The 25,332-nt window shown below is 37.1% G+C and overlaps 1 protein-coding gene across 2 annotated transcripts in view; it reads left to right on the plus strand.

The window, feature by feature from the left end:
- Positions 1 to 25,332, plus strand: part of CTNNA3 (catenin alpha 3) — a 1,595,169-nt gene that overhangs the window by 126,770 nt on the left and 1,443,067 nt on the right. For both annotated transcript variants that reach the window (XM_027130128.1, XM_027130127.1), the window contains exon 4: positions 3,865 to 4,031. In XM_027130128.1, coding sequence (XP_026985929.1) covers positions 3,865 to 4,031 — 167 coding nt within the window. The remainder of the gene's footprint in view (positions 1 to 3,864; positions 4,032 to 25,332) is intronic.

The raw sequence follows: 25,332 nt of genomic DNA on the forward strand, positions 1-25,332 counted from the left end.
GTCACCTATCTGTTCTTCTGCCTCAGTTATTCTGCTACTGATCTAGAGTATTTTTAATTTCATTTATTGTGTTGTTCATCATTGCTTGTTTCCTCTTTAGTTCTTCTAGGTCCTTTTTAAATGTTTCTTGTATTTATTCTATTTCCAAGATTTTGGATCATCTTTAGTATCATTATTCTGAATTCTTTTTCAGTTAGACTGCCTATTTCCTCTTCATGTGTTAGGTCTCGTTCGTTTTTACCTTGCTCCTTCATGTGCTGTGTGTTTTTCTGTCTTCTCATTTTGCTTATCTTACTGTATTTGGGGTCTCCGTTTTGCAATCTGCAGGTTCATAGTTCTCATTGTTTTTGGTGTCTGTCCCCAGTGGCTAAGGTTGGTTCAGTGGGTTTTGTAGGCTTCCAGTGGAGGGGACCTAGTGCCTGTGTTCTGGTGGATGAGGCTGGATCTTGTCTTTCTGGTGGGCAGGTCCATGTCTGGTGGTGTATTTTGGGGTGTCTGTGGCCTTATTATGATTTTAGGCACCTCTCTGCTAATGGATGGGGCTGTGTTTCTGTATTGATAGTTGTTTGGCATAGAGTGTCCAGCACTATAGCTTGCTGGTCGTTGAGTGAAGCTGGGTCTTGGTGTTGAGATGGAGATCTCTGGGAGATTTTCGCCATTTGATATTACGTGGAGCTGGGAGGTCTCTTGTGGTCAGTGTCCTGAACTTGGCACTCCCACCTTAGAGGCACAGCACAGAGTCCTGGCTGGAGCACTAAGAGCCTTTCATCCACACGGCTCAGAATAAAAGGCAGAAAAAGTAGAAAGAAAGAGCATAAAATAAAATAAAGTAAGATAAAATAAAATAAAGTTATTGAAATAAAAAATAATTATGAAAAAAAATTTTTTAAAGGAAAAAAAAACCAGACGGACAGAACTCCAGGACAAATGGTGAAAGCAAAGCTATACAGACAAAATCTCACACAGAATCGTACATATACACACTCACAAAAAGAGGAAAAGGGGAAAAAATAATATATCTTGCTCCAAAGTCCACCTCCTCAATTTGGGATGATTCGTTGTCTATTCAGGTATTCCACAGATGCAGGGTACATCAAGTGTTTTGTGGAGCTTTAATCCGCTGCTTCTGAGGCTTTTGGGAGAAATTTTCCTTTCTCTTCGTTGTTACCACAGCTCCTGGGGTTCAGCTTTGGATTTGGTCCCGCCTCTGCGTGTAGGTCGCCTGAGGGCGTCCGTTTGTTGCTCAGACAGGACGGGGTTAAAGGATCAGCTGATTCGCGGGCTCTGGCTCATTCAGGCCGGGGTGGGGGGGGGGGGGGGGGGGGGGGGGGCGGGGCGGGCCTGCGGCGGCAGACGCCGGTGTGACGTTGCGCCAGCGTGATGCGCGCTGTGCGTTCTCCCCGGGAAGTTGTCCCTGGATCACGGGACCCTGGCAGTGGCGGGCTGCACAGGCTACTGGGAGGGGAGGTGTGGAGTGTGACCTGTGCTTGTACACAGCATTGTTTGGTGGTTGCAGTGGCAGCCTTAGTGTCTCATGCCCGTCTCTGGGTCCGCGCTGATAGCCGCGGCTTGTGCCTGTCTCTGGATCTCCTTTAAGCGGCGCTGTTAATCCCCTCTCCTCCCGCACCAGGAAACAAAGAGGGAAGAAAAAGTCTCTTGCCTCTTCGGCAGTTTGAGATTTTTTTCCCGGACTCCTTCCTGGCCAGACGTGACGCACTAGCCCCCTTCAGGCTGTGTTCACACTGCCAACCCCCGTCCTCTGCCTGCGCTCCGACCGAAGCCCGAGCCTCAGCTCCCAGCCCCGCCCGCCCCGGTGGGTGAGCAGACAAGCCTCTCGGGCTGCTGAGTAACGGTAGGCCCTGATCCTCTGTGCGGGAATCTCCCCGCTTTGCCCTCCGCACCCCTGTTGTTGCGCTCTCCTCCATGGCTCCGAAGCTTCCCCCCTCCGCCACCCACAGTCTCCGCCTGCGAAGGGACTTCTTAGTGTGTGGAAACGTTTCCTCCTTCACAGCTCCCTCCCACTGGTGCAGGTCCCGTCCCTATTCTTTTGTCTCTGTTTATTCTTTTTTCTTTTGCCCTACCCAGGTACGTGGGGAGTTTCTTGCTTTTCGGGAGGTCAGAGGTCTTCTGCCAGCATTCAGTGCGTGTTCTGTAGGAGTTGCTCCACGTGTAGATGTATTTCTGATGTATCTGTGGGGGGGAAGGTCATCTCCGCGTTTCACTCTGCCGCCATCTTCTCAAATCTTCTCTCTTCTTTTTATTGTATCTGTATGAGATGATGAATGTTAGCTGAACCTACTGTGATAATTACTTCACAATATGTATAAATCAGACCATCATGCTGTATGCCTTAAACTTATACAGTGATAGATGCCAATTATTTCTCAATAAAGCTGGAAAAAGAACTTACTAAAAAAAGGGGGGGCCTGGTAAAATAAGTTGTAATATATCAATAAAAAGTAACTTTATTAAAGCATTAAAAAGAATGACAATAACAGCTAATTAAGTCTTTAAGTTCCAACTACTGCTCTCATTTAATCTTCATAAAAATTGTAGATATTATTATTAGCTCCATTTACAGTGGAGAAAATGAAACATAAAGAGGCTAAGTGGCTTCTGCCCACACTAAGTTCTTTGCTCTATTGCTTCGTGGTCATCTGTATCCCAATGTGAAAAGAAAATAAGTTGATAAGTGAAAAGAACAGATTGTTGAAAGTTTTTAGTATAATACTGTTTGTGAAAAGAATCTGTATCTTCTATATGTTCCTTTTATAACATATAATACCTATTTAATGTTTTCTCTTGACATAAAATCTTTCAAATATATGAATATATGTGAATATACTAATAAAACATAATATGAATTTATAAGTGTACATGTATACGTAAGCCCCCACATAATGCATACATTCATAAAAAAATTTCTGGATAGATATACAAGAACTTAATGGATGTTTTTGGGATTAGTATGGAGTCAAAAAAAATTGCACTCTATACTCTTTAGTTTGGTGAATTATTTAAAAGTAATGAGTCACATATTGCTTTCATAATAAAAGTAAGTTTAAATTGAAAAATTTAAAAAATAGTGGATGTGGTAAATCTTTAACAATTATGTTACTGGAGTGGGGGTAAAGAGGGACATTTTCTTGTTATTTTATGCCTTTCTGAACTGTGAACTTTGGAAAATAAATGAGTACCTGTTACTTTTATAATAAAACATTTTAAATGAAAAAAACCTTATTTTTTCATTTAAAAAAATGAAACATATTTCTGTAACATATTTCTGTAACAAGTACTATTATGTAACAAGTACCATATTTCTGTAACAAGTACTATGAAATATTATTTCTGTGACTAAGTTTAGGGTATAGTTTGTTCATTATATTGACAGTTTAGAATAAATCTGCCTATGTTAAACTTTTACCAGAGATCTGCTGTCTTACTGTCTTAAAGGCTAGCTCTTTTCTAGCATCCATTGAATTCAAAAGTAACTCAGTGAAGATTTACCTTATTTTTATAAACAAGATTGTTTCCGATTGAAGTCTTAGTAATGAAACCTTTCATACCAAATGAGATTCAGTAAATGCAGAAGTTGACAGCAATTTTATTAGATGCTGCTCGTCAATTGAGCACAATTTTCTTGCGGGAAAATGGTGTCCCGCTTCTTAAACTCCAGAGCATTTATCAAAAACAAATGTCAGTTTGAAACTGCATTGTTTATTGAGAGACGATGTTCTAGTGTCGTGACAGTATTTTAATATTATCCTTAGTTATGGAATGTACTTGGAATTAGGTTGGATGATAAATGCTGCAACAGGCATAAGTGAAATTAAAGTATAACTTATTTGGGATTATGTGTTTCAGGTGAAGCTCTGAAAGTATCAGCTGAGAGATTTGCAGATGATCCCTGTTATCTCCCAAAAAGGGAGGCTGTGGTTCAAGCTGCCCGTGCCTTGTTGGCTGCAGTTACCAGACTCCTTATCCTCGCAGATATGATTGATGTCATGTGTCTCTTGCAGCATGTGTCAGCTGTAAGTAAAAGATGGCTTAGTTTACCTTGGCATTGTTCTCACTTACAATTCCATTTTCTGAACCTGGCATCAATCCGAGCGCATCCCGGCCTCAGTCACGTTTCTTAATGTCACCCATCAGAAGATGACTGGATTGGGTTGTGAAACTAATGCATACTTGACAAGAATGAAGCTAGAAGTTAGTCTTAAAGCCAGTGGGAGACTGAAAAACAGAAGATGACTTACTGATAAGGAAATGGCTAGGAGAAAGTTCTAGACTTTTGACCGTTTAAATGATTATGCCCTATATAAATATATTTATAGTAACAATTATATAGATAATATAGAAAACAAATATGTAAATATAAATAATTTGAGAACGAGAAACTTAAAAGCTTAAGGCATGTGGAAGCTTATGCTAGTTTGTAAATGAAAACTACTTTGCCAGCTCCTTTTTTTTTTTTTTTTTTTTTTTTTGCGGTACACGGGCCTCTCACTGTTGTGGCCTCTCCCGTTGTGGAGCACAGGCTCCGGACGCGCAGGCTCAGCGGCCATGGCTCACGGGCCCAGCCGCTCCGCGGCATGTGGGATCTTCCCGGACCGGGGCACGAACCTGTGTCCCCCGCATTGGCAGGCAGACTCTCAACCACTGCGCCACCAGGGAAGCCCTGCCAGCTCCTCTTGATCTAAGATAAACAGTGCATGTTTGCAGGTAGTCTGTGTTGTCTGTAGTAATCCATTATGAAAATGTATAAATGGATTTAATAAGAGTAAAGAACATATTTTAACTAGGAGAGACTACAAAGGCAGCAAGATATCTTGCTTGCTTTATTTTGTTAGACAAAACCATTTAGCAGAAGCTTAGTAGAAGGAGAATTTTATTTCAGCCTTTTTCACTTTCTTAATTTATTTAGTTTGACCAAGTCATTAATAGTGTCTAGATGAAAAGGTTGCAAAGAACTCTTTGGAGTCGCTGCTGTTTCTCCTACTTTAAATAGGACCCTTGCTCTTCTGTTCATTAATACATCTGCATTTTCATAAAGGCGCTTGGTGACTGTAGTATCACTACGTTATTAGGCAAATGATGGCCTTGTCTGATTGACCTTCTTGTCAAAATCATTTTCTCTAATTGCTAAGCTAAACCTTTTTTTTTTTTAATCTTTCTCTTACTTACTAATATTTGTTTTAACCCTAAAGTAGAGTGACCTTTCCTTTATACTTTCAGATTCCTTTTCTTTTGATAGTTTTATTACTGCAAAAAGGCAATTTGGCACCTTTTTGTTGTAGCTGTTGTTTAAGTAGCTTTTCAGGAAAGGGATTAGTTTTCATCACTAGCAACTATCTACCAATAGATTTGTATGTGAGATATTTGAACAATGTTTTTTGTTACTTGTCTACTGCTTTGTTGGATACCTTAAACAAATCCCTGAAAATTTCTGAGCTTCATTTTTTATATTTGAATATAGACACTAATAAATGCTATAACCAGAAGTGAGCATGAAAGATTAAATGCCAGGTAATTCCTAGTTCCAATGACCCAGTATTTCCTGTTTTAACTCTAGATTTGTTGGGATAGGCAGAATGAAAGGCTTTGGTAAGGTGAAAATTACTGCCTTTATAATCAATTAGGAGGTGGTAAATTGTGATAGTTTTTTATTGTTTCATCCTTATAAAAATTTATATTTGAATTGTATTATTCAACTCAATTCTTTCAAGGTTTCACATAGAATGAAGGCAAATTGAAAAATATTTTTGGAGATCAAGATTAGAATTATTTAGCCCAATATTCCCCTAAAAGTATTCTGCAGAACCTGTCTTATAAATATGCAACATGAAAAAAAGTTTTTATTATGGTCAGTGCTGCACACTGAAATTCGCTTTGAATGTTTTTGATGCACATTAGCATTAAAGTTGGTGAGAAATATTGAAGCAAAGAAAGTTGTTTAACTTTGCTTAACCCAGAGTTTCCCAAATTTCTTGACCCCAGAACTCTTCTATAATATATGAATCCTGGAACATTCTCAGACCATACATTGGAATATTGTGACTTAGAATATTTTTAATGTTTATGGTTCTATTAAATTTCTACTTAGAATGAAAAAATCGTAGTGGATAAACTTCAGTGCCCTTCTACTCTAGTATCTTATTGAAGTAGATAGACTGTCCTACAATATGCAATACACACAACTGTCTAACAATATATGTGATCACTTTCTGTGATAGCAATCTCAATTCTGTGAGACAGTGAAGCAGATATTGGATAATTCTAATTGCTGAAGACATTTTTCTCAAACTGAGCTTAAAGCTGCATCCCTGCTATTTCCATTCACTGCTTCTAGTTTACTTTCTGGAGAAACACAGAATCAAGGCAATAGGAAAATGCAGTTTTCAAGTAACTGATGGTTACTCTTAGGACTTACATATGTCTTATCTTATTTAAGCTAAAAATTTCTTGACCTTTGAATGTTCCTTATATGACAGTTTCAGACTACTCTGGATACTCTAGAATTTCCATGTCTTGTATGATCTTGTTTCAGTCTTTTTTTTTTTAACATCTTTATTGGAGTATAATTGCTTTACAATGGTGTGTTAGTTTCTGCTTTATAATGAAGTGAATCAGCTATACATATACATATGTTCCCGTATCTCTTCCCTCTTGCGTCTCCCTCCCATCCTCCCTATCCCATCTCTCTAGGTGGTCACAAAGCACCGAGCTGATCTCCCTGTGCTATGCGGCTGCTTCCCACTAGCTATCTGTTTTACATTTGGTAGTGTATATATATGTCCATGCCACTCTCGCACTTTGTCCCAGCTTACCCTTCCCCCTCCCCGTGTCCTCAAGTCCATTCTCTACGTCTGCATCTTTATTCCTGTCCTGCCCCTAGGTTCTTCAGAACCATTTTTCTTTGTTTTTTAGATTCCATGTATATATGTTAGCATACGGTATTTGTTTTTCTCTTTCTGACTTAGTTCACTCTGTATGACAGGCTCTAGGTCCATCCACCTCACTACAAATAACTCAGTTTCATTTCTTTTTATGGCTGAGTAATATTCCATTGTATATGTGTGCCACATCTTCTTTATCCATTCATCTGTCGATGGACACTTAGGTTGCTTCCATGTCCTGGCTGTTGTGAAGAGAGCTGCAATGAACATTGTGGTACATGACTCTTTTTGAATTATGGTTTTCTCAGGGTATATGCCCAGTAGTGGGAATGCTGGGTTGTATGGCAGTTCTATTTTTAGTTTTTTAAGGAACCTCCACACTGTTCTCCATAGTGGCTCTATCAATTTACATTCCTACCAACAATGCAAGAGGGTTCCCTTTTCTCCACATGCTCTCTAGCATTTATTGTTTCTCGATTTTTTGATGATGGCCATTCTGACTGGTGTGAGATGATATCTCATTGTAGTTTTGATTTGCATTTCTCTAATGATTAGTGATGTTGAGCATCCTTTCTTGTGTTTGTTGGCAATCTGTATATCTTCTTTGGAGAAATGTCTATTTAGGTAATCTGTCCATTTTTGGATTGGGTTGTTTGTTTTTTTTGTTATTGAGCTGCATGAGCTGCTTGTAAATTTTGGAGATTAATCCTATGTCAGTTGCTTCATTTGCAAATATTTTCTCCCATTCTGAGGGTTGTCTTTTCATCTTGTTTATATTTTCCTTTGCTGTGCAAAAGCTTTTAAGTTTTTTGATGTACTTTAACACTGTAAGCAGATTTGTTTTATGGTTAAAGTTTGAAAATTTCAGTGTCTGGACTCCCTGGGTGTCTGCTTGTGCTGCTGTCATTTTATTATGCTCATGGTGTCTTGTCTTCTCATGTGAATGGCTATCTTTGTATACTAAATGTTACCTCTTCTGGAACTTATATCAGGAAATTCCGCACTGTTTTGTTAGCTTTTTGATGTTTTTAACATGAAGTATTTTATATTTCATCAAATTTTGTTAGTTTTCTTCAGCAGAGGGTTGAATTGTGACTTACTAATTTGCTAATATAGGAAACAAAAATCCCCCAAATCATCTCTGTAAATCCTTTCCTATGCATATTCTAGATAGGTAACTGCCATAAAATGTTGAAATCAAAACATCTTGAAATAAAAACAAATGCTTTCATGTGAACATTCCATATTATACTTGGACAGTTACCTCCCTGATTTAATGTCCAGTATTATCTTACCTATTATGATAGCCTTGTCATGCTGTTGGTTCTTACTGATTTTGTGAGCAATTAAAACCTCCAAGTCTCTGAACTCAGACTACTTTTAATCTAGATCTTCCTCCTGTGATACTAGTTTTATCTTTTTATATGTAAAGGTTGATGTTATATTTATATTCAATGCATTTTATCTTCTTAGTTGTCTTTTTGTTATATCCATCCAGATCTTTTTTTTTTTTTTTTTTTTTGCTGTACACGGGCCTCTCACTGTTGTGGCCTCTCCCACTGCGGAGCACAGGCTCCGGATGCACAGGCTCAGCGGCCACGGCTCACGGGCCCAGCCGCTCCGTGGCATGTGGGATCTTCCTGGACCGGGGCACGAACCCGTGTCCCCTGCATCGGCAGGCGGACTCTCAACCCCTGCTCCACCAGGGAAGCCCCATCCAGATCTTTTTGACGTTTGATTTGTTTTCCCCTCCCAAATTGGTGTCATTTTCAGATTTCTTTAACAATTTATTCATTAAAAATTGTTTAATGCTATAGCTTTCTTTTAGATAGCATCAATCAAATATTAACATGTTTTGAATAAAGTCGTTGAAATGACCTTCAAACTCACTTCATTTGAATGAATAAACCATGTTTCTTTATTTTATTCTCTAGTACTTTCTCAAAGGCCTTTCTGAAATCAAGATGTATTATATCTGTGGCATCACAGATTTACCAGTCTCGTAGCCCCAATTTTAAGGGAAATGACGTTAGTTTGGCATGACTTACTTTTAATAACCCCATAAGAGCTCTAAGTGACCATTGTTTGCTTGGTTTTATTCCTTTTCTATTTTTTTTTTGACTTTCATTTTTCAGTTACTCACATCCTACTTACTTATGGTTATAAACCACTCATCTGCTAGCATCTCCTTGCCCTTAAGATCTAGATATAATTGGTTTGAACCCTCATTCCACGTCCTGTAAAGTACAATGTTCTCCCAAGATTTCTGCAAATTTTCTTAGGCTCATATTCTCAGGGTCATCTCTGGCTCCAAGCTCTTGCTTCCACAGAATTACTTTAGGTTATGGATGGTCTTTCTACTGCTATTCTATAGTATGTTAATTCATACTTGGAAGATGACCCTTTTCCCCTTTAACACACACATATACATACAAATACTCCCGCACAAGGCATGTTCATGTATATGGCAAATCTATTAGAAACTTGGAAGGTGGAAGGGAGGGGGTTCTGTAGTGTAACAATATATTCTAAGTGGTTTCAGTTTGTATATTAGAAATCTTCAAAATCCTTTGAAGCAACTTCATCTCATTGTCCTTCTACCTCCTTTCTCCCTACCTACTCTCCTTTGTTTTCCCTCACACCCCTAAGGAGTAAAATATTCTGTCAAGCCACCGTTGACTCGGCCTCTGCTCATTTGTGTCCTCAGATATCACTATGTCTCTTAAATTACATCTGAAGGTATTTTCCTCAATATAAACTGTTCCTTTCCTAAGAACTCTGTAGTCAACTCCCTCTCTCTCTCTCTCTCTCTCTCTCTTTTTCTCTCTGTCTCTTTCTCTCTCTCTCACACACACACCATCCTATTGTAAAATAATCTATGTTTTTTGCGGGGAGGGCATCAACTTTGAAGATCTAGATTTCTTCTTCTGGACACACATTCTTCTTTCAAAAGCAGTGGCCTAATTTTTTATTTCTTTTCCTAGTTTTGAATATGATGGACAAAGACCTGCCTCTCCTCCAGTCTTATTATTTTATGCAAGCTTCTGCTCAGTTTGGGCTTTCTCCCCCCAATAACGCTCACAAAAATCCCTGCTACATTTTTTTTGGTATTTATTCTTTATTGCACAGTGTCAAAGAATTCCTCTGCTATCACAATGTTTTCTTAAGTGGCCTTACTCTTTTCTTCCTTATTATAATTTTTTTCTAAATAACAAAATTCTTCATCCCTATTGAGGTATATTTCCTTTTATAAGTCGGGTAAATGAGATATTACTCTACTTCTGATTGATAGTCCGTACCTATATATTTCCTGATTCCTTATCTTTATTAAATTATCCTCTTTCCACTGAGACTGTCCCAGAGATGCAGTTATGATCAAACATTTATGAAGATGTAGACTGAGACCACCAACTCATGCAAACATGATTCACTGAGTAACTCTCCATAGGATAAGTACTGCCAGCCAATACAGAGTTAATATATAATTAAATATATCAAGGATTCCTGACTTGGCAGTTTTAAATGTGTCTAGTTCCTTAAGGAAGTACATGTTTTCTTCTGGGGGGAATTAAGTCCAAATCAAAGGTAAGAGAGGACAGAGAAAAAAAGCGATGATATTTCAGTATGTAATTAATTGTAGAAACTTGGAAAGGCAGTTTGGCTTTATTACCACCACTGCTGATAATTTTCTATGGGAATTTAAATTTAAAAATTTCTCTCTGGTACTGTTCAAGTTTTTTTTAACTGTTTTGTACTATTTATACATCTCGAGATTCCACATCCTATTTTATTGGCATATGAATTTTGTAAGGGTCAGTTTTCTTTGAGAGAATGTTGGCTTGCATATCTTTTGCTTTCTTTGGGGGTCAGGGCAAGATGGAGAGCAAAGATGGCTTTTGGCAGCAGGGAGACCTTGCCTGAATCCTGGTTCTGTTGTTGATTAGCTGGGCGACTTTGGGAAAATTAAAAATTTGTGAGCCTTAGTTTCTTCTTCTGAGCTATATGGATAATAAAACTTACTCTGAATACTTAGGGGCCTTGTGAAGATTAAATGATATAATATATAAAATACCTTGTAAGAACTGGTGCAAATTTTCTTTCACCTTCCTTCCTTTCCTTCTCCTACCTTTTTCCACTATGGTACCTTGCTCCCATTTTTCGACTCCTGCAGTGCAATATTCTCCTTATTCCTAAAAATGAAGGGAAATAAATTTGACTCCTGAGTTGAACTAACTTCTCTGACTTTTTCTGTTATCATACCATAGCCTGTTTTATTTTTTTTAAATGGGAATATTTGTCCCTTTGGATTAAAAAATAGACCGATGTCATTATAGGAAATGGCACTTCTATTTAATAACTTTTTATGTCAAATACATATTTAATATTTGCTACAAGCATTGCTATAAAGCATTTGTATTCTGAACAATAATTCTGAATATGAAGAATATTCATAACATTGACAGAAAATCACACATTACAATAATGGTAACTGAGACTTTTTGATGCCACCTTCTATTGTTAAAATGCAGATATGTACCAGCAAAAGGGTTTCTAAATCTTATTTTTAAAAATATCAGCAGTTTATAAGGAGAGAAATTACTATATAGTTAAATTGCTGTTAGAAGCCAAGTATATTCTACAGGAGATTCTTGGCAAAATATGTAGAGAGCTTTTAACGTTTAAAGAAAAAACCAAGTCACAGGACTGGTATTAGATGGAATAGGAGAAATAAGAAATGGAGACAAATAGGACACAAATTGCTGGATTTGTGCTGAATTTCATATTGAAAACTTTAGAGACAAAGGAAATTTAAGCCATGTAAAAAAATTTAACTTTTAAAAAGGACTTGCATCATTCCAGGTAGCTCGAGTTTCATTAATTAGTTCATTCAGCAGACAGTTATTTTTTGTGTGCTTACTGTGTGCCAGTCACCATAATATGTGCTAGAGAGTCAGATTTAGAAAATACACTACCATGGTCCTGTTCTCCTGGAATTATTGTGGAGGCATGATGGCAGTTATATCAAGGGAGTGTTTTGAATGAATAATGCAAGGCTAAGTTTGGAGAGTGAGTTAACTAGACAAAGAAAGTGGTGCGGGCAGAGAGCATTTTACCTGGAGGGAATAGTACATGCTTAAAGACCAGTAGTAGTTCTAAACGGCTGGGATGAAGGATGATTTTGTGGGAGGAACAAGAGTTGAAGCTGCAGAGGTAGGCATAGACCTACTTGTGACAGGCCTATGTGCTAAGTTAAAAAGTTTGAACTTTAGTCTGTTAGCTAAGGGGGAACTATTAAAGATTTTAAGCAGGGAAATGATACAAGATTTGAATTTTAGGACTATTATTCTGGTAGCAGTGGGCAAGGGGGCCAGAGTGGAGGCAGAGATGCCAGTGATGAGGTGATGTCATCTGGTTGTGAAATGATGGTGTGGGGTGGGGAATGAATGATAAAAATGACGGAGGAACAGTCTGCAATTTGGAAAGTGATTGGAATCTGTTCAGAAGGAAAGGGAAGCATCAAGCAACCTTCGAGGAATCTAGTTGGGCTTTGAGGACATTGGTTTGCTGTTTACATAGAGGAGAAGCAGTTTATAGATTTTATACATATTGGATTTGAGGCATGTATGAGAGGTACTAGACATTGAAAGATACATTTGGAGCGAATAAGATTGGAAAGCCTCAAGAAGTAAGCATTAGGAGAAGCAATTGGTTTGTATGAGGTCACCTGGGGAAGGTTTCTAGGGTGAACTTAAACCTTTGTTCACAAATCTTTGAGACCTTGTGGTTTGGTGGAATGCTCACTGAATGATGAATCAGGTTTGTGTTCAGTCTTGCCTCAGTAGGGATATTTGGGATACCTTCTCACTGGAGTCCCTGCCCCTGGGGGTTGGTTCATAGTCCAGCACTCTAGCCTTTCTGAGGGGGCTCCCCAGAAAACTGGCTTTATCTTGCCCGTCTTGGAGTTCTGATGGATCCATCAAAGTCTAGCCACCTGGTAGGGAGAAATGGAGGGGGTGGCTTAGACTGGTAAAACACCACAGCTCCCTGCCCCCTCTGGCTCAGCACAGAGTAAGTAGACAAAAACTGCAGCTGCCTGTTTCTCCATAGGGAGTGAGAGTTGGTAGAAGCCCAGCTGTTTGGTGGGAGGTCTTCTCTTGCATAAAGCCAGTCCACAAAGTCTAGGAAAGGTGCCTGCTTTGTCGAATATATAGACAGCAACACAGAGAGCTAAGGAAAATGAAGAATCAGGCAAAGATGTTCCAAACAAAGGAATGAGATGAATCTCCAGAAACTGACCCTAATGAAACAGAGTTATATGATTTACCTGACAGTGAATTCAAAATAACAGTCATAAAGATGCTCACTGAGGCCAAGAGAACAATGCATGAACAAAGTGAGAATTTCAACAAAGAGGTAAAAAATATAATAAGTACGAAACAAATCATGGAGCTAAAGAACACAACAATTGAACTGAAAAATTCAACAGCAGACTAGATCAAGCAGAAGAAAGGATCAGTGAACTTGAAGATAGGTCACTGGAAATAGTTTAGTCAGAGGAGCAAAAAGAAACAAATGAAGAGTGAAGATAGCTAAAGGATTTATTGAATACCATTAAACATTATGGGGGTATCAGCAGGAGAAAAGAGAGATAGAAAAAGGACCAGGAAGCTTATTCAAATAAATAATGGCTGGTAATACCCTAAATCTGGGGAAAGAAATGGCAATCCAGATCTAAGTAGCCCAAAAGATACTGAAAAACATGTACCCAAAGAAATCTGTGCTGGATGCATTATACAGTAGTAGCCATTATCTGTAGTTTTGCTATCCTTGGTTTCAGTTACCCATGGTCAACTGTGGTCCAAAAATGTTAAATGGAAAATTCCAGAGATAAACAATTCATAAGTTTTAAATTGTATGCTGTTCTGTGTAATGTGATGAAATCTCATGCCATCCTGCTCTGTCCTGTATGGGACATGAATCATCTCTTTGTCTAGTGTATCCATGCTTTTTATGCTACCTGCCTGTTAGTATAAGAAAAAACAGTATGTAGGTGGTTTGGTACTATGCATAGTTTCACGTATCCCTGGGGGGTCTTGGAATGTATCCCTGCAATAAGGGCAGACTACTGTAATCAAATTGTCAAAAGTCAAAGAGAAAAAGGGAGTGAAAAACAACAAACAAGAGAAAATCAACTTGTCACATACAAGGCAACCCCTATAAGGCTATCAGTGGATTTTTCAGCAGAAACTTTGCAGGCCAGAGGCAGTGCTGAAAGAAAAAAACTGCCATCTAAGAATACTATACCCAGCAAAACTTATCTTCAAAAATGGATCAATAAAGAATTTCCAAGGTTGTCAAGGTGGTACTGGGAGGTGAGGGGGAGTACATGACAGGCGGCATCAGCCAGGGAGGCTTGGGAAACTATGGTGTGGTCACTGTGAGCCAAATAGAGCCATGGCAATTGCCATCCGGTCCCAGCTCCCTTGTGTAGTCCTGGCTGGTGGCTCAGCCCAGTGGGCCTGTTGGCACCACAGCCTGTGGAGCTTGAGAACATCATAGTGAACATGGTACTACTCAAGGCCAGGGAAGGTTTTTTTTTTTTTTTTTTTTTTTAAACTAAAAAAAGAGTTTACCATACAAAAGCTGATGGAGTTCATCACCACTAGACCTGGCCTACAAGAATAGCTAAAGGGAGTACTTCAAGTTGAAATGAAAAGATTTGAAATAGCAACACTACAGCATAAGGAAGTATGAAACTCTGGTAATGGTAAATATATAGACAAATACAGAATACTGTATTACTGTAATGGTGGTAGGTAAATCACTTTTCATTCTAGTATAAAAGTTAAGAGAAAAAATATTTAAAATAGCTATGACTAAAAAATATGGTAAAATTATACAACATGAATAGATGTAAATTTTGAGAACAATAACATAAAGTGTGTGTGTGTGTGTGTGTGAGAGAGAGAGAAGTAAAAGTGCAGTTTTTGTATGCAACTGAACTTAAGTTGTTATCTGCTTAAAACAGACTGTTACATTTTGTGTAAACCCCAAAGTAACCACAAAAAATACAGTAGAAGTTACACACACACACACACACACACAAAGAAATCAAAGTGTATCAATATAAAAAACCCAGCAAAACATGAAGGAAGATAGCAAGAGAGGAAAAGACAGAAAAAAGAACTAAGAGATTAACAAAAGCAACTGATGAAGTGGCAATAGTAAATCTTTCTCTATCAATAATTACTTTAAATGTAAGTGGATTAAACTCAATCAAAGGACACAAAGTGGCTGACTGGATTAAAAAAACAAGACCCAACTGTATGCTGTGCAAAAGAAACTTACTTTAGATTTAAGGATACATACAGGCTGCATGTAAAGGGATGGAAAAAGATATTCCATGCAAATGGTAACCAAAAGGGATCAGGAGCTATATTTAGACAAAAGGAAGTTTAAGTCAAAAACTATCAAAAGGGACAAAGAAGGACATTATATAATGGTGAAAGTGTAAATTCACCAGGAAGATAAAACAATTATAAATATATATGCATCCAACATTAGAGAACCTAAATGTATTAAGCAAACATTGACAGACTGAAGGGAGAAATAGATAGCAATACAATAGGTGGGAGTCTTCAGTACCTCACTTTGAAAAATGGATAGAACATCTAGACAGAAGATCAATAGGGAAACAGAAGACCTGAACAATAATATAAACCAAATGGATCTAACAGACATATATGGAACATTTCACCCAACAGTAGCAGAATGCACATTCTTCTCAAATGCACACGGCTCTTTCTCCAGGATAGATAACATGTTAGGTCACAAAACAAGTCTTAACAAATCTAAGAAGATTAAAATAATATCAAGGATCTTTTCTGCCACAATGGAATGAAACTAGAAATTGACAGAGAAGGAAAACTGGAAAATTTACAAATATGTGGAAATTATATGACACACTTTTGAACCATTAGGTCAAAGTTGGAATCAGAAAGGAAATTAGGAAATTCCTTGAAACAAATGAAAATGAAAATATATCAGAACTTATGGGATGCAGCAAAACTAGTGTTAAGAAGGAAGTTCACAGAGATAAATCCCTACATTAACACATTATTGACCAGAGACCTATTAATACATCTTTTGTTACCTGAACGTTATTGACCGGAGACATATCAATACGTTTTTAGAGAGTGATACAATTAACATCACCATGCGAAGTTGTTAGAGCTTAAAATTGATCAGGGGTTCATTATACAACTTATGATTGTCATTATCATTCACATTTTGCTCTGTTAGGTTTTTGTTCCCACCTTGTATATATTATAAATGCAAGTTTATTACTGTAAAATTTAAAACAATGATTCCATGAAATTTTGAGTGAAGAAGAATTTTTTGGTGAATTTTTTGCAGATACTTTCTCTGATTGTCCAGGTGACATATATACTAGTGTCTCTGAAGATTATAGTTCTTCAGAATATAGTTCTGATTCAGATGATGTGAATTGAATATTAGACCAAGAAAAAGACGAAAAACCTTAGTGACTGATTCTGATACAGAAAGTGAAAATGAAACTCACAGTGCTAGAGAATGCTCCTTTGCTTCTACAGAAGAGTGGCTTGAAGACAACATTTCATGAAAATTTGAAGTCTTTACAGGTGTGTCAGGTGTAACTGTTGAATGTAATAACCCGCAAAGTGTTAGTGAAATAACAGAATTAATTTTTGGTAATGACTTTTTCGAGTTGGTCGCTTCTCAAACAAACTTGTATTACTAACAGAATGAAAAATCATATAAAAAGTATGATAAGGCTTTAAAATGGACTGATGTAACCAATAGTGACATGAAGAAGTTTCTTGGATTAATAATTTTGATGGGACAAATAAGAAAGTCACACTGGAAAGAATATTGGTCGACTGATCCCTTACTTGAAACACCTATCTTTCCAAAGATTATGACAGGAAGAAGGTTTGAACAAATAATGACATTTCTTCACTTTAATGATAACTCAGAAACTCCACTTCCTGCAGACAGAATTTCAAAAGTTAAACCTCTTTTGGATTATTTCTACCAAAATTTCAATTGATCTATATACCCAAATGAGAGCTATTACTTGATGAGGCAATGATAAAGTGGGGAGGACAACTCAGATTCAAAACCTTTAACCCTGGAAAACTTACAAAATGTGGAATTTTGGTCAGGATGGTTAGCAAAAGTGAAACTGGATATATATGCAACCTTGAGATTTACATGGGTGAAGGAAAGAAACTGCAAGAAACTATTGTTGGTCGTACAACCTTATCTCGGTTCATGGTACCATCTTTACCAAGACAATTATTACAACAGTGTGTCCACATCTGAAATATTGTTGAAAAATAAAGCCAGAGTTTGTGGAACTATAAGAGAGAATTGTGGTCTACCAAACCAATTAAAGGAGAAATCGAAAAATCTACAGAGGGGAGAAATGGCGTTCTTATGGAAGGGAGAAATGATTCTTCTTCTCTGGAAAGGCAAGAGGCTAGTCTGCATGCTGACAACTATTCATGATGCCTCTCCCCATAGCATCTACAGGAAAGGAAGACAGGAGGACTGGCCATCAGATAACTAAAGCCCACTTGTATATTAGAGTATAATAAATATATGAAAGGAGTTGATTGATCTGATCAATATCTGGAAAACTTCAATATCCTCCAGAAAACTTGAAAATGGTTTATTCAGTGCTTTAAAATTTATTGTAGCCTAAATGCACAGGATAAAATGACTTACAAGCAATTTTTGTTAGCAATACCTAGAGAATGGGTAACTGACCATTCTGGTGAATGTAGTGGCAGTCCTGCACCTTGTCCTTCTTGTGGTGTTTCTAAAAGAGCCCTGTGCAAAGATCCACCTTGTCGACTATCAGGTAAAATAAAAGAACATATTCTAGAGGAAATAATAACCACAAGGCTAAAAAGACAAGTGCAGCCAGAAAGTGTAGAGTCTGCTCTTCCAGGGTAAAGCACAGTGAAACACGGTATGTTTGGAATAGATGTTCTATTCCCCTGCACAGAGGTGCCTGCTATACTGCCTATCACACTCTAATGAAATATTAGAATGCTTTAGTAAGACATGTACAAAGCTTCAAAGAAATACATTAAGTGCAAAATAAGTTGTTGATATTTACTCAAACGTGGGTGTTTCAGTATTCACTTACATAACAAATTGCCAGCCAGAGGCGTTCGTTTCTGCAAGAATCCCCCAGTCAATAGTGTGTTAAAAAGAAGAAAGATCTCAAGCAAGAACTTTATACCTCAAAGAGCTAAAAAAGAAGAACTAAGCTCAGTTAGAAGAATGAAGAAGAAAGGAAATCACAAACATTAGAGCAGAAATAAATGAAATAGAAATTAGGAAAATGAGAAAAAAACCCAACAGAACCAAGAGTTGGTTTTTTAAAAAGATAAACAAAATAGACAAACCTTAGCTAGACTAAGAACAGAAGAGAGAAGACTCAAATAAAATCAGAAATGAAAGATGGGACATTACAACTGAAGCCACAGAAATAAAGAATGATCATAAAAACTGCTATGGGGCTTCCCTGGTGGCACAGTGGTTGAGAGTCCGCCTGCCGGTTCAGGGGGCACCGGTTCGTGCCCCAGTCCGGGAAGATCCCACATGCCGCGGAGCGGCTAGGCCCGTGAGCCATGGCCGCTGAGCCTGCGCGTCCGGGGCCTGTGCTCCGCAATGGGAGAGGCCACAACAGTGAGAGGCCCGCGTACCGCAAAACAAAACAAAACAAAACAAAACTACTATGAATAATTATACACCAATGAACAATACCTAGAAGAAATGTATAAATTCCTAGAAACATACAACTTACCACCAAGACTAAATCATGAAGGAATAGAAAGTCTGAACAGACCTATAACAAGAAGGGAGATTGAATAAATAATCAAAACCTCCTAACAAAGAAAAACCCAGGACCAGATGGCTTCACTAGTGAATTCTGCTGAACATTTAAAGAAGAATTAATGTCAGTGCTTCTCAAACTCTTCCAAACGACTGAAGCAGAGGGAACACTCTCAAACTCATTTTATGAGGGCAGATAAGAATACTACAAGAAAAGAAATTACAGGCTAATATCTCTAATGAATATAGATGCAAAAATATTCAAAAAAATACTAACACACTGAATTCAGTAGCATATTAAAGGATGATACACTGTGACCGAGTGGGTTTTACCTGGTATACAAGAATGGTTTAACATATGAAAATCAATCAATGTGATACAGCACATGAACAGAATAAAGGGTAAAAATCACATGATCATTTCAATAGATGCAGAAAAAAAGTTTGAAAAAAATTCAACATCATTTTTTTTTTTAAACATCTTTATTGGGGTATAATTGCTTTACAATGGTGTGTTAGTTTCTGCTTTATAACAAAGTGAATCAGTTATACATATACATATGTTCCCATATCTCTTCCCTCTTGTGTCTCCCTCCCTCCCACCCTCCCTATCCCACCCCTCCAGGCGGTCACAAAGCACCAAGCCGATATCCCTGTGCCATGCGGCTGCTTCCCACTAGCTAGCTACCTTACGTTGAAAATTCTCAACAAACTAGGAATAGAAGGAAAGCACCTCAACATAATAAAGTCCATATATGACAAGCTCACAACTTACATCATACATGATGATGAAGAGCTGAAAACTTTTCCTCTAAGATCAGGAAAAAGACAAGGATGCCCACTCTCACCACTTTTATTCAACATTGTATTGGAAGTCCTAGTCATAGCAACTAGGCAATAAAGAGAAATAAAAGACATCCAGATTGGAAAGGAGGAAGAAAAACTGTCACTAGTTTCAGATAAGATGATATTATATACAAAAAAAACCCTTAAGACTCCACCAAAAAAACTGGTAGAACTAATAAACAAATTCAGTAAAGTTGTAGGATATATAATCAGGATATAGAAATCAGTTGCATTTCTATACACTTATGATGAACTATCTGAAGAGGATATTAGGAAAACAGTGCCATTTACAGTAGCACCAAAAAGAATAAAATACTAGGAATAAATGTAACTAAGGAGGTGAAAGATTTGTAATACTGAAAACTATACAACATTGATGAAAGAAATTAAAGAAGACCCAAATGGAAAGACATCCCATGTTCATGGATTGATAGACTTAATATTGTTAAAATGTCCATACCCAAAGTGATCTACAGATTCAAAGGAATTCCTATTAAAATCCCAGTGACATTTTTATAACAGAAATTGAAAAACAACTCTACAATTCATACGGAACCACATAAAAACCACAAATAGTCAACTCAATTCTGAGAAAGAAGAACAAAGCTGGAGGCATCACACTACTGTATTTCAAAAATATTACAAAGCTGCAGTAAACAAAACAGTATGGTACTGGCATAAAGAGAGACATGTAGATCAGTGGAACAGAATGGAGGGCCCAGAAGTAAATCCATGTGTATACAGTCACTGATTTTCAACAAGGGTGCCAAGAACACACAAATGGGGAATTAGTGGGCATAAAGTTTCAGTTAAACTATGTGAATAAACTAGAGATCTCATATAGAACATTGTACCTATAGACAAGAACAATGTATTTTATACTTAAAAATTCAAGAAGCATGTATCTCATGTTAAGTATTCTGCCATAATAAAATAGAATTGAGTAAATAAATAAAAATAAGTTTTGTAGTAATATTGAAGAAAAAAATCTAAATAAGTGTATCTATTTCCCTCAAAAATCCCTTGCTCAGAGATGCTCAATAAATAATTATTGAATTACTCTTTTGTTCAGTCCTCATTCACTACTGAATGGGCATGAGTTTAATGACAGTGGTCTCTTACAATTTTATGGAACTTTAAAATTTATAAAGCAGTAATCTGTAAAGCTAGATGATTTGCTTTTCTAGGGCAAGAGCTATTTCTCTTTTGTTTTCCTCCATTTCTTTCATGGCTGGCATGTTGCCAGGCCCATGTTAAAGATTTGTAGAATGAATGTGTTCCATTTTTCCTCAGCTGATTTCACAACAATCTTATAAGGCAGGCAGGCAAGGACAATTTCTCCCATTTTACAGGTAACACAATCAAGAATTGGAGTAGTAGTGACTTGTCCAAAGGTATGAAATTATTAAACGGCATAACAAGGACTTGAACCCAGACTTCAAGGCCAGTGTACTTTCAACTCCACAGGACTACTTCTAGTTTAGATTTCAAGCCCAATTTTGTTCTATGTTCTTAATTTAACTTTGGTTATCATTCCTTACAGTAAAAAATCATTTGAGATATATGTGTCCTTTAATTTTCAGCGTTAGCTGTAAACTTCCTTTTCATGAGTGATATTATCATCTGGTAAGTTCATTTGGAAAATATGTATGAAAGTCAATGTACTGACTTCAGAAAATGAAATAATTTTTTTTCTCAATATTACTTCATTTTGGTTGCTCTGTATTTGCCATAGTTAAGTAGGATGGATTAGCCATTTCTTATGCTTAAAACAATTTCTTTTTACTCTAAACATTAATATTTATAGAGCATTAATATTTAGTCTTTGCTCATTACTTCCGTCTGCTTTAGTTTCCAGAATCTTTTGGCACTATTTCACTCTGACATTTTAGGGACACTAAGATCACACTTGGTGATTCAGTGCCTTCAGTCAGGTACTTATAGGATACTCTTTTGTATATATAATGCTGTGAGTATGGAATTTTTTTTATGTTATAGGTAACATCTAGTACCTTGTACAAATGCACAAAATATTAAATAAGGAAAAATGACAACTGTTGAGCTGGCTATTCTTTTGGAGCAATGATACTCAATATTCTTTCATTATGGGAATTAGTAGGCTGCTGGAGCTGTGGAATTATTTGATTGTATTGATCTGACTACAAGAGGAAGCCAGGGCATTGGCGGTGAGTGCCAGGGAAACTTTACTTGCCAGAGCCCTGGCTGCATTTTTTCCTGCTGCTTCAGCTGGTTTCTTCTTGTTCTCTTTCTCAAATTACTCCATGAATCTACATAATTTTCATGAACTCATTGATTGTGTAGTTTGTATAGAACATTGACTTAGATTTATTTCAAAACATGTTGTCAGGAAAAGGAGGAAAATGTATTTGGGAAGAGGGAATGCTGAGTCAAACTAGATATTTTCTTTTCTGTCTTACTCATGCTTCTGTTTTCTGCAAAGCAGATTTTCAGTTATTTTAATGGGAGATGAGCAGTCATGGTCTCTGTTGTATTATTTTGTGGATTACTATTATTACTACTTTGGGGACTTCCCTGGTGGTGCAGTGGTTAAGAAACCGCCTGCCAATGCAGGGGACACGGGTTCGAGCCCTAGTCTGGGAAGATCCCACATGTCATGAAGCAACTAAGCCCGTGTGCCACAACTACTGAGCCTGTGCTCTAGAGCCTGCGAGCCACAACTACTGAGCCCGCGTGCCACAACTACTGAAGCCCGCATGCCTAGAGCCTGTGCTCCGCAACAAGAGAAGCCACCGCAATGAGAAGCCCGCGCACCGCAACGAAGAGTAGCCCCCACTCACCGCAACTGGAGAAAGCCCGAGTGCAGCAACAAAGACCCAATGCAGCCAAAAATAAACAAACAAACAAACAAACAAAAAAACTCTGGGTGTGTTTACATTGCTTACTTTTATGGTATACAATACTTACTGTTTGGGCTTAGAGATACTGTTTGCATCTTCTTATTCTCGTCTGTTGTGTGTGAAATTTGGTAAGGTAGTCAAATAGGACAGAATTTGGATTTCTTTCTCAGTACAGAGACCGTTTTAATATTCAGTTTTGACATTTTTAGAACATACCTAGGTTTGTTTTGGATTCGAATTTATTCATTGGGCTTTTTGTTTAAAGTTTGAATTTGGTTTGCAAGGAGTTAAAAATATTAACACAGGATAAGCTCAATGTTCAACAAATTATTTTGGGGTTTTGGTTCATTTAAAATTCCCACTGAAAACTTTGAACAGGTAAAATCCAGAAATATTAAAATCTCTTAGATTGTGCTTCCTTTCCCAGCTTCAACTGAGAGGTCATTTATTTTGAGAAGCAGTCAATATAATGAGACTACAGTGCACTAAACTAATGTAGAAAATCTCAAGAGGTCTGTTTCAATTATCAAGCACAGTGGCCTATTGGAACAAAAAATTTTCAGATCAAGGCAACATTAAATCTCTTTAAGTAAAATACAAATCTCACCTTAACCTTTGTCTTATTTTTGTCTTCTGTACTTCAGCTGCACCTGCAAGGTAAAATTATTGCTTTTACTCTATAGCATCTTTAAGTGTATATGTGAGCCGACGGGAATGGGATGTGTTTGATAGGGATCTAGCTTAAAGTTATAGATTTTGTATTACCTCTCCTTGACAATTATTTGTTGTTTTAAGTGAAAAAATGAACTTAAATGAATGAATCATCATAGTTTGAGTACTTGGAACTATTTAGTATCAATAAATGGAGGATGTAAGTTCTGATAATGAAAGTTCAAGCTTAAATCTCCACATTATGCAAACTCTGATGTTTAATGAAAACATCTTGTGGGGATGTATCATTATTGGATTTTCCCCCTTTTTTCTTTGGCCATGGAAATATTACCTGGAAGTATTGGTTTTCATGTTTCTTATTTTGAAGGCTTGAAAATATGTTTACCCTAAAATTCCTATTTGGAGTTGTATAAAATTCACAGATAAATGTGAAGAAGAAATAGTTAAGAAATAGAGCTTATATTTCTTAGGGAAGAGAAGATGCAGGGGATGATGAATGCTTTAGAATTAAATAGGTTGATTGGTAAAATAGCTTATGTTAATTTATATATAAAATTACTTAAATTGTTTAGAATCTCAAATCTGGTGTTAGTTTGATTTGAACATAGTGAGAAGGGACCAAGAAGTGGGCAAGGCACAGAAATGATCATACAACATGATAAATAGTTTATATAAAGGTCATTAAAATTATGTTAAAAGAAAGTTGTTTACTATGCTACAAAAGGGGGAAAATGAACAGACTTTGGCTGTTTAAACTGATGGGTAGAACCAGTTCCCATTTAAGGCTCTGAAAACTCCTTTGAGGCCCACCTCAAATTCCCTCATGTCTTCCATATGACCTGAGTCTCTCTGTCAGTATCAATGTTTTTTTTTTTAATATTTCACCATGTTACTTTTTTTTTTTTTGGCCATGCCTTGCGTCATTAAGGATCTTAGTTCCCCGACCAGGGATCAAACCCATGCCCTCTGCATTGGAAGTGTGGCGTCTTAACCACTGGACGGCCAGGGAAGTCCCACCACATGTTACTTTTATCTCCTTTTTTGCACTCCTTTTACTACTTTGCCTTGTGTTAAAGTTAATGGTAGAGTAGAAAAAGCATAAACATTATAGTAAAAATCCAGTTCCATTTTGAAATGTATAGACATATCGAATCACTACGTTGTAAACCAGGAACTAACATAGGTCAGTTATACTTCAAAAACAAACAACTAAACAACCAAAAAAAAAACCGCGTAGAAAGAGGGATCAGATTTGTGATTACCAGAGGCGGGGTGCGGTGGGACAGGGAATTGGACAAAGGTAGTCAAAAGGTACAAACTTCCAGTTATAAGGTAAATAAGTACTAGAAATCTGATGTACAACATGATAAATATGTTTAACAATGTTGCATGTTATATTTGAAAGTTAAGAGTAAATTCGAAGTGTTCTCATCACAAGGAAATAATATTTTTTTTATATTTCTTTAAAAAGAAATATAAAATACTTTCTTACAAACGTATCTATATGAGATAATGGATGTTCACTAAACTTAGTGTGATAATCATTTTGTGATGTATGTAAATCAAGTCATTCTGCTGCACACCTTAGGTTATACAGTGCTATATGTCAATTATATCAATAAAACTGGAAAAAAAGGAACATTTGGCCTAATATAAGGTTTTGTGGTTCTCAGGAGAACCTGGACAAAGCCAGATTAGGAGAAAAGGCTGGGTGAAAGAAAAATTAATGAATGTATCTTTTTATGAATTAAAATTATGTATTATTGAAAAAAAATGGTTCAAGCTTTCTGAGTCTCAGTTTACTTGTAGAATGGGAAGACAAATAGGAACTCCAGTGGTTCTTGTGAGGATTAACTTGGAAAGGATAAAGTACCTGGCACTGAGCAGGCACTCAGTAAATGTCAGTATCTTTCCCATTTCTGAGTTTCATGTCTAATTTCCCTGGTAGTCTATAAGTTACTTTAGGGCAGGAAGTATGTTTTATATTCATAGTGCCTTGTACATAGTAGGCTCTAAAAGATTGTTTGTTGAATTTAATTTATTGTCCTGCTGTGAAAGTTTAGCACTATTATTTCCTGTTTCTTTTTCCTCTGTCACCTTGGATTGAGATAAACATGTTGCTTTCATGAAATTGAGGATTTAATTCAGTA

Source organism: Aethalodelphis obliquidens, unplaced genomic scaffold, assembly GCF_003676395.1.
Source record: "Aethalodelphis obliquidens isolate GAN/ISIS:26980383/991018 unplaced genomic scaffold, ASM367639v1 scaffold37, whole genome shotgun sequence".
Classification (NCBI taxonomy): domain Eukaryota; kingdom Metazoa; phylum Chordata; class Mammalia; order Artiodactyla; family Delphinidae; genus Aethalodelphis; species Aethalodelphis obliquidens.